Source organism: Pavona decussata, unplaced genomic scaffold (genome assembly GCF_977016875.1).
Source record: "Pavona decussata unplaced genomic scaffold, jaPavDecu1.1 SCAFFOLD_67, whole genome shotgun sequence".
NCBI classification, from domain to species: domain Eukaryota; kingdom Metazoa; phylum Cnidaria; class Anthozoa; order Scleractinia; family Agariciidae; genus Pavona; species Pavona decussata.
In genome coordinates, this window is record NW_028145486.1 from 482,501 (window position 1) to 495,161 (window position 12,661).

Here is a 12,661-nt window from a genome sequence, read left to right on the forward strand (position 1 = left end):
TCGATCGGGTTTTATCTGAAATAAGAATACTTTTTTCCCTTAATTACATCATATACATATGACTATCAACGTTTCTTGTTTTGGATCCTAACTAGCAGGTAAATTATATTGTTTGTATTGTTTTGCTTACGAGTAGGCGTTCTTACTCAGCTCCGGCGTTGGCTGTTTTACAAAGTGCCTCGGTAGTTTTAAGGGAATTTTACCCTCCAAGTTATAAACAAGCAATCGCACCAAGTCCTGGTAGAATTAAGGATAACTTATATTTTGAAAGTTTTCCCAAATTGCTCGACTGGCAATTTGGGAAAACTTTGAAAATACGCGTGAAAATTAATCCTAAATTCTTCTCGGCTTCATTGCGATAACAAAATACTAAGCAAATTTGAACTTTGCAGTCTTTGGGCAAATAAATACAGGGAAATAACAATTCCTTCTCTAATCGTCTTCGTCCATTGAAATTGGAATTCAGAGATAATCTCGTTTGAAAAGTCATCTTCATCTTGGGATTTCTCCATTAATTGTTTTCGCCTTAGACAATTTAAAGCGTATTTAACCCTCTAAGTTATAAACAAGTTATCGCATCGAGTGCTGGTAGAAAATTAAGGATTAATTTTTACTTCTATTTTCAAAGTTTTCCCAAATTGTCCTTGTTGCTAAGTGACGCCGGCAATTTGGGAAAACTTTGAAAATACGCGTGAAAATTAGTCCTAAATTATACTCGGTTTCATTGCGATTTCAAATACTAAGCAAATTTGAACTGTGCAGTCTTTAGGCAAATAAATACAGGGAAATAACAATTCCATCTCTAATGTTCTTCGTCCATTGAAATTGGAATTCAGGCTCGTTTCAAACGTCATCTTTATCTTGCCGTAAACGGTTAGCAGATATAAGTAATCCTTAATACAACATTTCCAAATTCCAATTCGACCTAGAAAGCACGATAATCTTTGAAAACAACTCCTAGAGCTCTTTGGTGCTTCGTGGGTAAATGAATTACATTCACACATTTTTTTTACAGAAGTGTAGCACAACAACTAGCCTGCGAACGAAGACGTATTTCGGGCTGTAGAGCCGGAAATACGTCTGCGTTCACAGGCTACACAACAACTCAACTCGGGTCGAACTTCTTTGTATTGTTGGTCTCAAAACATATTCAATTACTGTTTCTCACTTTGGGCTAACCTGAGGGTATTCCTTAAGTATAAGAGTAGTGTTCTCGGCTGATATTTTGACCAATGAGTAAAGAACTAACCTCTGAAAGCTGCGGAGCAACCTTAAATAGGGTAATTGAACCAAGTGCGATCCAGACAGATGCTATTATCAGCCGCATTATCACTCACTAACTCTGCAACCTCTGACTGCGGGGACCAAGAATGGCTTGATTTCGTGTATTTGACAGGCGTAGGCTATGAACAGGTGCAAATACAACTGCCCAGTTAAATTAAACACTTTGTGATGTGGGATAATTCACCTCATGATAATTAGTCATAGGTATTTAAAAAATATACAGAACAACCTTTTAGAGGGGATCAGTCATAACAATAATCTTTCAAGGTGGCGGAATTACTACACCTTTTGGTGTTCATTTACAGAAAATATCCTTTCATGTATACTTTCATTAACACCAAAATTAACGTCATTTGCGCGAAAAAAATTAATCTTTAAGAACGACATTTGCATATGATTAACATTCAACAGCATCAACAGACAAACGATATAGCTCCTTTTCACGTTCATTTTCAGGAAATGCATTTTTTTTAAGCAAAAAGAAAATTCATTAACATAAATAAACAACCAATAATTGTATTATTCGAGAACATTTTTCTAGAAAATAAATTCATTAACGAGATTTGGATAAGCACCAACAATCTAGCTGCCGTAATGGTACCAATATTTCGCTGTAAGTGATAATTGCCTAGAGCAATTCCTTGGATTCTTGCTTCTTCTCTGTTGTTCATCTGTTCCTCAGGACGGCGAATGTCTACTTTAAATAATTGCTGCTTTTCTAAGAGAATATTGGTACCATCACGGCAGCTTAATGTGGACAGAGGTGTGGTTTTATGTAAACGTATTTACCACGATGTCCTAATAGCGTGTGGCTGCCTTCGCACATCAAACTTATAACATCCGAAGGAGTTTCGACAAGACAGACTGATTGTTATTCGTAAGATAAAACTTTTTACTTAAGATAACAACTCCGACGGCCTTCCACACACGTGGATGATGAAGAATTACACGGATAAAGACCAAACAAAATCACACTCGTGATGAGAACGAAAACATGGCGGCTACGAGCCAGGATGAGCGGTCACCAAGCAAATTGGTGACATGCATCCGCTGACCTTACAAAACTATTACTGCAGCACCGCTGTAGTAACATGGCTCCTCAACTGCATCCGTGCAGTTACAAACAACAATAAACTTAAAGGTTTAAACTTCAATAAACTAGTAGTTAAATGCTCCGCAAACAGTAGTGTCTCGAAAATTCACATAACTGCTCCGCAGCAGTTACTGAAATGATCAACAAGTTAATAAATTTAACGTTCAACTGCAATGTTCACTGTCATAATCATGTCGCTCTTCAAGTGTTCTTCGTTGGCTCCTCGATGGGGACTTCCCTGGTCTCCCGGTGAAGGACATCCTCCTCGACCACTTCACCTGCCGTCAACAGTAGAACAGGCTTATGTATAGGTCTGTCTAGATATGACGGCGGGCTTTGGCGTTTGCCACGATCATCCAAATCTCCGTCTGCCATCAGCAACCTGACCTTTCTGACGAAACCATCTTCACTAGGGTAAGTCTGCACTACTCTGCCGAGCGGCCACTTGTTACGGGTTCCCTCATTCTCTTTGGAAATTACTACGTCACCAACAGTAAGATTTCTCTTTGGCTGAACCCACTTCCGTCTGACTTGTAACGATTGAAGATACTCTTTGCGCCATCTTAGCCAAAATTCGTTCGCGAAATACTGCACCCTTCTCCAACGCCTGCGACAGTACACATCTGCTCGTTGAAATTCTCCTGGTGGTGGTAGCACTCGTTTTGGCTTCATAGTGAGGAGGTGGTTTGGTGTTAACGGCTCTGGTGCATCTGCATTACATAGGTAGTCAACACTGAGAGGTCTTGAGTTGATAATGCACTCGACTTCCGTCATAAATGTGCGCAAAGTTTCATCATCGAGTTGGTTCCCAGCCTTCAACAACAGTGGTTCCAATGCATTGCGTACACTGCGAATCAACCTTTCCCAGGTTCCTCCCATGTGGCTAGAGTGGGGCAGGTTCATTTTGAATGGGATCCACTCGCATCCATTCCTTAGCAAATACTCTTGAACGTGATCTTGGTCCATCTCAGATAAAGCTGACTTCAATTCATTTCGTGCACCAACGAAATTTGTCCCTTGGTCAGACCTCAGCTGCCTGACAGCGCCTCTCCGATTCATGAAACGACTCAGCGCATTGATAAAGGAAGAACTGTCCAGTGAATTGGCAGTCTCAAGATGAACACTTCTTGACCCCATGCACGTGAACAATACTCCATAACGTTTAACGTCACTCCTTCTTTCTTTGACAATGAACGGTCCGAAGAAATCAACTGCACAATAGGAAAATGGAGGTGCTGGTTCGAGTCTGTCCACAGGAAGACAAGCCATCTTCTGCTGCTCTGTGGGTCTACGTAGCCGTCTACACGTTACACAGCTTGATATGAATCTTGACACTCCCGAAGATCCACTGATCAACCAATAGCCATTCTGGCGCAGCTCGTTATGCGTTATCCCGCGACCCATGTGGTTCACTTTCAAGTGGTGATGTTGAATCAACAGTTCAGTCAAATGACCTTTTCGCGGAATAATGACTGGATGCTTCATATCAACTGGTAAATTTGCTCTTCTGATACGTCCTCCAACACGAATCAGACCATCTTGGTCCACAAAGGGATCCAGTTTGTACAGCGAACTGGACTTTCGCAATGCTTGATTTCTTCTTCTAGCTTGACTTCTGTTTGTTTCTCCGTCAGTCACATTCAGGTTGCTGAGAATTTGAAGTTCTTCATAGAAATGTTCGTACTGCAAACACCGGATGATGGTCTTCTCTGCTCCTTGAAGCTCTGACAGTGCAACCTTTTGCACAGATTTCTCAGCATCTGCCCCTGACCTTGTCACTGGTTTCCTGGGCTTCTTCACTTCTCTTCTTTGAAACTTGGACTTCAGTCGTAAACATAGCGCTATGACCTTCATAGCTTGGTACCAGCTGGATACACCATCCAGTCTGCTCGTCTCGAAGTGATCAGGAAAGGGAACAACACTCTTGACTTCCGTAATCAATACGGACACTTTCTTCACCTCCGGGTCGGACTCTTGTAGGGGAGACACCTCCACATTTTCAGGTTTACAGGGTCCGCTCTTCCATAGAAATTCAGGACCGGTTAACCAACGCGAACCTTCTACCAGCTGCTTTGCTGTGAGTCCTCGTGACGCGTAATCTGCTGGGTTGTTGCTTGTGTCAACATAGAACCACGAGTTAGGATCAGTTAGGTCACGGATCTGCTGCACCCTGTTAGCGACATAAACGTGAAATCTCTTAGCTTCATTGTTAATGTATCCGAGAACTACTCGGCTGTCTGTCCAGAAGAACTCTTTGATCTCTGGGTACTCCAACTCTCTTCTCACAAACTCACTTATTCTTGCTGAGGTGGTAGCAGCTGCTAACTCCAGCCTTGGGATGGTCTTGTGCTTTAGAGGCGTTACCCGTGCCTTTCCGACAACGAAAGAGCAATGAACTTGGTCATGTTCGTTAATCAGTCTAAGATAAGAGCACTGACCGTAGCCCTCCATTGAAGCATCTGAAAAGTAGTGCATCTCCACAGCTTTCACGGAGCCAAAGTTATTCGGTTTGAAACATCGCTGTATCTCCAGCTTCTCCAACTCTACGACTTCTTGTCGCCACTTTTCCCACTGTGGGTGTAGATACTCAGGGACAGGGCTATCCCAGTCTAACTTATCTTTGCACATCTGCTGGAGTATCTGCTTTCCTTTGAGTGTGACAGGGGCTATGTAACCGTTAGGATCATAGATAGAACCAATAGTCGACAAGACACCTCGCCGAGTTAAAGGGCGATCACGAAAGTCAATACGGAACCGAAAACTATCGTTCTCAACACACCACGTCACACCCAGGGCTCTCTCAATAGGCAAAGGATCTACGGCTAAGTTCAGTTCCTTGATTCCCTTTGCATGGTCATCAACCGGAATAGCCTCAAGAACTTCTTTCTTGTTTGACACTATCTTGTGTAATCTGAGCCCTGCTTTGTCACAGATGGCTTGGCTGGCTTTGATCAATTGGATGGCTTCAGGAACTGTTGAAACGGACTTCAACCCATCATCTACGTAGAAGTCCCTGCGTATAAACGCAGCTGCATCCGCACCAAACTCTTCTTCACCATCGTCAGCTGCTCGCCTAAGCCCGAAGTTCGCACAACCTGGGGAACTACTGGCTCCGAACAGGTGAACTTTCATACGGTACTCAACTACTTCATTTGACGGGTCCCCATCCCGCCACCACAAGAAACGCAACAGGTCTCTGTGCTCTTCAGCAACTACGAACTGGTGGAACATGCTCTTGATGTCCGTCATAAATGCAACGCTTTCCTGGCGGAAACGACACAGGATTCCTAACAGATCGTTCATAAAGTCAGGGCCTTGTAGCAAGTTGTCGTTGAGGCTGACTCCGTTAAACTGGGCTGAACAATCAAACACCACTCTGATCTGTCCTGGTTTCTTTGGGTGGTAGACTCCTGTATGTGGGACATAATTGACTTTACCATCTTGTACTTCAAGACGATCTACAGGAACTCTTTCTGCACATTGAGAAATTAAGTCCTTCATAAAGATCTGGTAGTCTGCAAAGAACTTCGGATTCTTCTTGAATCTGGCATTCAGCTGGTTCCACCTCTTTACAGCAAGCTGGCGATTGTTGGGTAGACACACATTGTTTGACTTCAATGGAAGGGGCATTTCATAATGTCCATCTGGTCGTTTCTTCACTCCGTTCTCTAGAATCCTTAGGAATCTCTCATCTTCTATGGAATAAGGTTTGTTCTTAGTACTTGTCTCAACAAAGTCAGTTTCTAGCACATGTAGAACCTTCTCCGGGTCAACAATCTCTTTGGCCTTCGTAGTGAACGCAAAGCGGCTATGGAATTCTGAAGCTGTAATTCTATTGCACACACCCCTGTCTCTGTCTTCCTCATCACGTGACTTGCAGACTCTTCCGATCACTCCCCAGCCAAGTACGGTTCTTTGGGCATACGGCTCATCATCTTCACCGGCAACTATTTCTCTTGGTCGGATAGCTCTCGGACAGTTGTTTCCAATCAGGATAGAAATCTCTGCGTCTGGATGGTACGGTGTCAACTTATCGGCAATGGGCTTCAAATGTTGCCATTCTCTGGCCACTTCAGGTTTGGGAATCTGCGATCGATTGGCTGAAACAAGTTCTCGGGTGAAGGCCACTGGCATTTTTACAACACACTCCCTGTGATAATCCAAAACTTCTAGCCCAGTGATCTTGCTGGTTTGAACGTGTGCATTCTGCTCTTGCATTGTTGTCAACAGAAGTTCAGTTGACGGGCCTTGTAGATTTAACCGTTCACAAAGAGTTTGAGACACAAAACTGACATTTGAATGGTCATCGAGAACTGCATACTGCAACACTTCCTTGTCTGGCTCTCCCACTGGCCTGACCCACACTGGTACAATCATGGTGTGATCAAATCCACTGCTTTGATCAGGAAGTAAACATACACTCATACAATTAGAGACGGCAACACTGTCTTGTGTTTGTTCCTTGTGAAGGCATGTGGGATGCATTCCTGAGCATGTTCTGCATTTCAATCTCTTTCGGCAGTTCGCTACCTGATGACTGTTACTGGCTGCACAGCCCATACATAAACGTTCACGGAAGAAGAAATCTCTCCTTTCACTGAAAGGTCTTCTGCAAAAATCACTGCAGTCATCTAACTTGTGCACTGCACCACAGAAGAGACACTTATTCACATCGGCTGGACCTGGGCGACTTGATTTACTAGAACTACTAGAATCTGCTTCACGGTCGCTATGGCCCGAGACTGATGTGGCAAGGGAACTACCCCTGTTCCTATCTGGCTTCTGTCTGCTGTTAAAACTTGGACTGCTAGATGTAGACAGGCTTTCCAACTCTGGAATGTTCGCCTTATCTGCTGCATCTCTGATGAAACCCGCAAACTTGAGAAAGGTAGGGTAACTAGCTTCTCCATGGGTGTGTCTCCAATGATTAACTGCATCCCTCCACTTAGTCTCTAAGTAGTAGGGAAGTTTAGCACATAGCTTCACATTTTCTTTCGCATAATCCAGTACAGAAAGTGCTGGAATGTTTTCCTTGGCAGCTAAGACTTTATCAAGAAGGTCAGAATATTCTCTCAGAGCAACAGCGTCCTTAGGACCTATCTTGGGCCATTTATCTAACTTGTTGATGAAGGCTGAGCTAACAACATTGCAATTTCCATATCTTTCCTGCAGTACGGACTTGGCTTTCTGGTAAGCATCTTCTGTTCCGATCAGAAGATAGTGTTCCACAACTTGTTTTGGCTTTCCTGATACATACTGATTCAACATATTCAACTTGATGTCTGCCTCTAATGGTCTCGAGTCAATTAGAGCATTGAAAGCACTTTTCCAAACTGGGTATTGCAGGGGGTCACCACTAAAAATTGGAATGGTAATCTTTGGAAGCTGTCCAGAGACAAACAATTGTTTGCTCACAGTACTTTGTTCTAAGTTAGCTTCAGTTAACTTGTCCATACATTTTTCCAGTGATGATGCTACCTTTTCCCACCCTTCACTGAAGGAGTTTGCTTGACCTTGGGGATGAACAGACTGGTAGCTTGAAGGCGATGCAACAACTGCTGACATAATTGGTGATGGACCACTAAAAGGGATAGTTACAGGAGGATCACCTCTTGTTGGTGTGACAGTTTGAGAACTAGGCACTTCTCCTTGAGTGGGAAGGCTATGTCTATGTTCAAAATGACGAACAGTAAATACTGAGTTTGTTACAGCTGCTGGAGAGAACGATGGAGCTGATGCCCGCAAACTACATGTGGTTGACTTAGGTGTGGATGTAGTTGTTAAAACTGGCGCTAGAGAAACTTGGGCATAGGACTGAACTGACGTGGAGACCACATTAGCACTGGTAGGTACTGGAAGAGATTGTAAGAACCTTTTAACTCCTTCGCCCTTACTATCAGAAGGAAGAGTAGCTAAGTCTTCATCCTGAAGCGAGGGTGTTTGCTCCTTTTCAATCTCTTCGAATACACTTAACTTGGCTCTGCTTAGTTCAAGCTCCATCTTCAGTCTGAGCTCTTCTAGTTTTTGTTCCTGCATTAACTTCTCTAGTTTTAGAGCTTTTTCTTGCTCCACAAAGGCTAACTTAACCTTCAAGGCCGCTTCTTCCTGTTGTATCTTGTACTTATCTACCTTGGTTGAAAGTACAGTATCCACATTTGATTTATTGGTTTTGGTCAATTTACTCTTCTTGGAACCCTTAGAACTGACAGAACCAGACTCCAGAACTGTTTGTTCCAAGTATCTAATTTCATCCCTCACATCCCTTTCAAAACTAGACCACTCACCACAAACTTGCTCCCAGATGTCCCTGACATTCGCTAACTCCTCGTCTTGAACAATTTCTCTGATTTCGTTATACGCATCCGTGAATTCACTCCACAGAACTTGAGCTCTACTAAATTCCTGCTTCCAAGTTGATAATTCATTACACTGTCCTCGAAGCAACAATGTATTCCTTAGTGTTCCTGTAAACGTAGACCTTTTAGACTTGAACGATTTAACTTTGATTTCGGTTTGATAGTACCGACCCTTTTCAGTTAGCTTCCTGCTACGAACTTCAACCATTTGCTCACCATTTTCCTGTTCACTTAATGCCCCCACTTCGGCAGCCCTCGTTAACTCCGTAAGTTCAACAATTAAACGCGATGAATTCTCGCAAACGTCTTCTTTAGCATCCATTACAAAGTTGTCGCTGCCAGCAACAAAGTCATTACGGTAGAATTAAACTTCACTAAGAACCACAACTTGACTTGTTATTTCAACCGCATCCTCCGTGAGTTGTTATTGTGGCTGCCTTCGCACATCAAACTTATAACATCCGAAGGAGTTTCGACAAGACAGACTGATTGTTATTCGTAAGATAAAACTTTTTACTTAAGATAACAACTCAGACGGCCTTCCACACACGTGGATGATGAAGAATTACACGGATAAAGACCAAACAAAATCACACTCGTGATGAGAACGAAAACATGGCGGCTACGAGCCAGGATGAGCGGTCACCAAGCAAATTGGTGACATGCATCCGCTGACCTTACAAAACTATTACTGCAGCACCGCTGTAGTAACATAGCGGCTAGGATATTGAAGGATAATTCATACAGCGAATTTGAATTTTGTTTATCAATAGTTGAATGTTATGATGACACTAATGATTTTCTTTTTGCACTAAAGAATGTTACATTAATCATTAACGCGGAAAGCACTAACAGTCTATTGCAATAGACTTCTAGTGCTTATCACGTTAATGAATTTATTTTCTAGAAAATCATTGTCGAATAATGCAATTGGTTGTCTATTTGCGTTAACGATTTTTTTTGCCTAAATAAACATGTATTTCCTGAAAATGAATGTCAAAAAGAGCTATCGTTTGTCTGTTGATGCTGTTGAATTTTTTTACATATGCAAATGTCGTTCTTGAAGATTTCTCAGTTTCGTGCAAATGGAGTTTATTTTGGTGTTAATGAAAGTATATTCGACTTAATGAAACAACTATTGACACAAACGATTGGATATTTTCTGTAAATGAACGGTGCAAAGCTATGGCAGCTGTAAAATACAAGGTAAATTAATTGCAGTTAAAAAAGCAATGATGACGAATCATAACGACAAAGTTGAACCGATTGTCATGCAATCTACAATCTGTTTACTATTGATAATGAAAATATGTATCTTTTAACTAAAAATAAACGATAAAATTAGCGAACATAGTTTCGATGCCTTCATTCACAATGTTGACAAGAAAACAAAATGACCTGGATATTATATATGCATATTTATGCAAATACAAGTAAAATGAAAGTGCCAAAGAAAGGTGCTTAGCACTATTCAGGTTATGTTACTTATACAGCTGAAGTTTTTCGCCAAAGTGCACACATTCATTGGCTAATTCATAGTCACAATCATCTGACAATAGAACTGTTTGCTACGAAAAGCCCTCAAGTGTAACACTGCGAAAACATTAACATCAGAGGGTAACATTAAACTGTTAATTACCCGCAAATGTTGACCGCTTTTCCAGGTGAACAAAGACTGAGTGCGGGTGGCAAGATGTCTTTAAATTCAGCACATTTTTCAGCGTTTGTTTGTCTCTCGTTTTTGTCCGTAAGTGGATTCTGTTCTATTTAATGTTTTCTTTTTGCGTGCTATATAACAAATCACTTAATGAATGATCCTCCAAAAAACGAGTTAAATTTTTTTCTTCATTCTCAATGTTTCCATCGATTTCCTCTCGGGAAACATTGATATTCTGGGGAAAAAAAATTAATTGTTCCCTGGAGACCATTAGATGTTTATCGAAATAGCTTTGCGTGCATAATAGGAATCGCATTGCGTGTTTCAAAAGACTCAATTTGTGTCCGTGACTGTAAAGCATTTCAATAATTATAATGCTAACTTTACCCTAGAGGAAATCTTTCTGGATTCCTCCTAATCAAAAGTGTTTACACATAAACACACGACGGAAATAAAAAATAAAAATTTTTAGGTCTAGTATACACCTGATATGCTCTCGCTCACAAGATTAATTCCAATGATTCATCCTTATTTCAGTTAACCGGCAGCGAAGTGCAAGGACGGCGGAGCCTATTTTCAGCTGGAGGCGGGGGGTGGGAGGGGGGGGGGGGGGGCGAGTTTGTACGGGATTTGGAGCCATCTTCCCCCAGAAAATTTTGAAATCTAGAGGCTCGGAAATGGTATTTTCAGCATTCTACATCAGATATTTTTTGTCGAAAAGTTTCCGACAGTTTTTTGTATAAGGTTGTACCTTTGTAAAATAAATTCTCGCCACAAAATAAAGCAAGTACCACTTTTGCTCCATATTTCAATATTATGAGTCGGTAGTTCAGTGTAGCAACGGCACTCTTATGACATCACTCATATCTCAACACAATAGTTAATGAAAATCCGTCCCCTTGAATTTCCCAAAATTTCTCTTGCTATTGTCATTCATAACGTGATGGGGCCCGTCGTTTTCTTGGGAGCATCTTCTTTCTACTTTATTCTTCATATGTACCTCATACTAAAACAAAATAAAATATCGTCCTCGCAAAAATTGGGCCCCCCCCCCCCCCCCCCCGGCTCCGCTGTCCCTGAAGTGTAGACTCTAGGTAGTTCCGAAATAATCTATCGTCGCGGGTAAATTATGTGGGTCCGAAAAAGTGAAGCAAGTTCGAAAGAAATACTATTTTGCGCTTCTCGCTTTATGCATCCCTCAGGTTGATCCGGCCAGCACCGAACCGGTCCCGTGTTCAAGAACAGATACTTAAAAAGCGTAACAGAACCAGTCAGTCAGGACCGGATCCTGATTTGTTACCGGTCTAGCTGAGCAGACATTAAGCTTCAGTTGCATTACATACGAAACAAATAGATTCATTCATGTATGACCTGATTTATCTCTTTCTGCATGAAGAATCAAACAGATCTTCCAGAAACCATATTTTTGCAGGCTACTAGGTTAGAATCAGATAACTTAAAAAAGAGCTCTTGTCAAGTACTACCAGAGCCTTGCAATATATACGCGTAGTAGGCTCGCGCTCATTCGCGGGGAGTATAATTTTAGGGTAGATAAACGCTGTTGCCGTCGCATGTTAGGACGGTCCGTATTTGGCGGAATGGATTTCCCTAGTTTACTCCAGAACTATTCTTTTAGTTATCGACAGCGCCTGAGACGTGAGCAAACTTAACGGTAATATCTCCAACTGCTTTCTGAATAGTGAACCGTCCATATGTATCATTCTTTTTTTCAAAGCAAACAAAATCATTGATGTTGGTTTTTTGTCAACCTGTAGCTAACATTGTGAATTATAAACAATTATACAGTTTTTCTACCTCTCTCGTTTATTTCCTGACTCACATCCTTTTTTATAAAAATTTACCCAGACTGCCCCCTTAAATCACTGATTGTAGTAACAAGTTTATTTAAGTTTTAAACCTGAATTTACAATGAACATCCCTATACCTATATTTCACAGCATTTCCTTCGGCGGCCAGAAACGCCTTCGGACGTGAATGACGATGATTATTAACTGATCTTAGGAGTTGCGCCGAGGAATATAATCTTGATTAGGTCAGACAAACATTAAGGTCATTTAAAAAAGAATCTTAAAAACTATACGCTCTTCTTTAGGAAGCCAATGCAGCTCATGAAATATAGGTGATAAATGTTCATGCTTAGGTGTAAGCACAACGATTCTGGCCGCTACATTTTAAACATGCTGAAGTTTGCTTAGGTAGTCCAAATAGTAGTAAGTTACAAAAGTCCAATCTGGAGATAATAAAAAAACG

General features: G+C 41.6%; 1 protein-coding gene across 1 annotated transcript; it reads right to left on the minus strand.

Annotated features, from left to right (window-relative positions):
- Positions 1-2,578: 2,578 nt before the first annotated feature.
- On the minus strand, positions 2,579-9,055 carry LOC146477930 (uncharacterized). The gene has a single exon (XM_085112521.1). The coding sequence runs from the start codon at positions 9,053-9,055 to the stop codon at positions 2,579-2,581; it is 6,477 nt and encodes a 2,158-aa protein (XP_084968647.1).
- Between the last annotated feature and the right edge of the window lie 3,606 nt (positions 9,056-12,661).

Excerpts from the sequence above, each read along its gene's own strand:
- LOC146477930 (XM_085112521.1), bottom strand. The coding sequence starts at position 9,055 with ATGGATGCTAAAGAAGACGTTTGCGAGAATTCATCGCGTTTAATTGTT.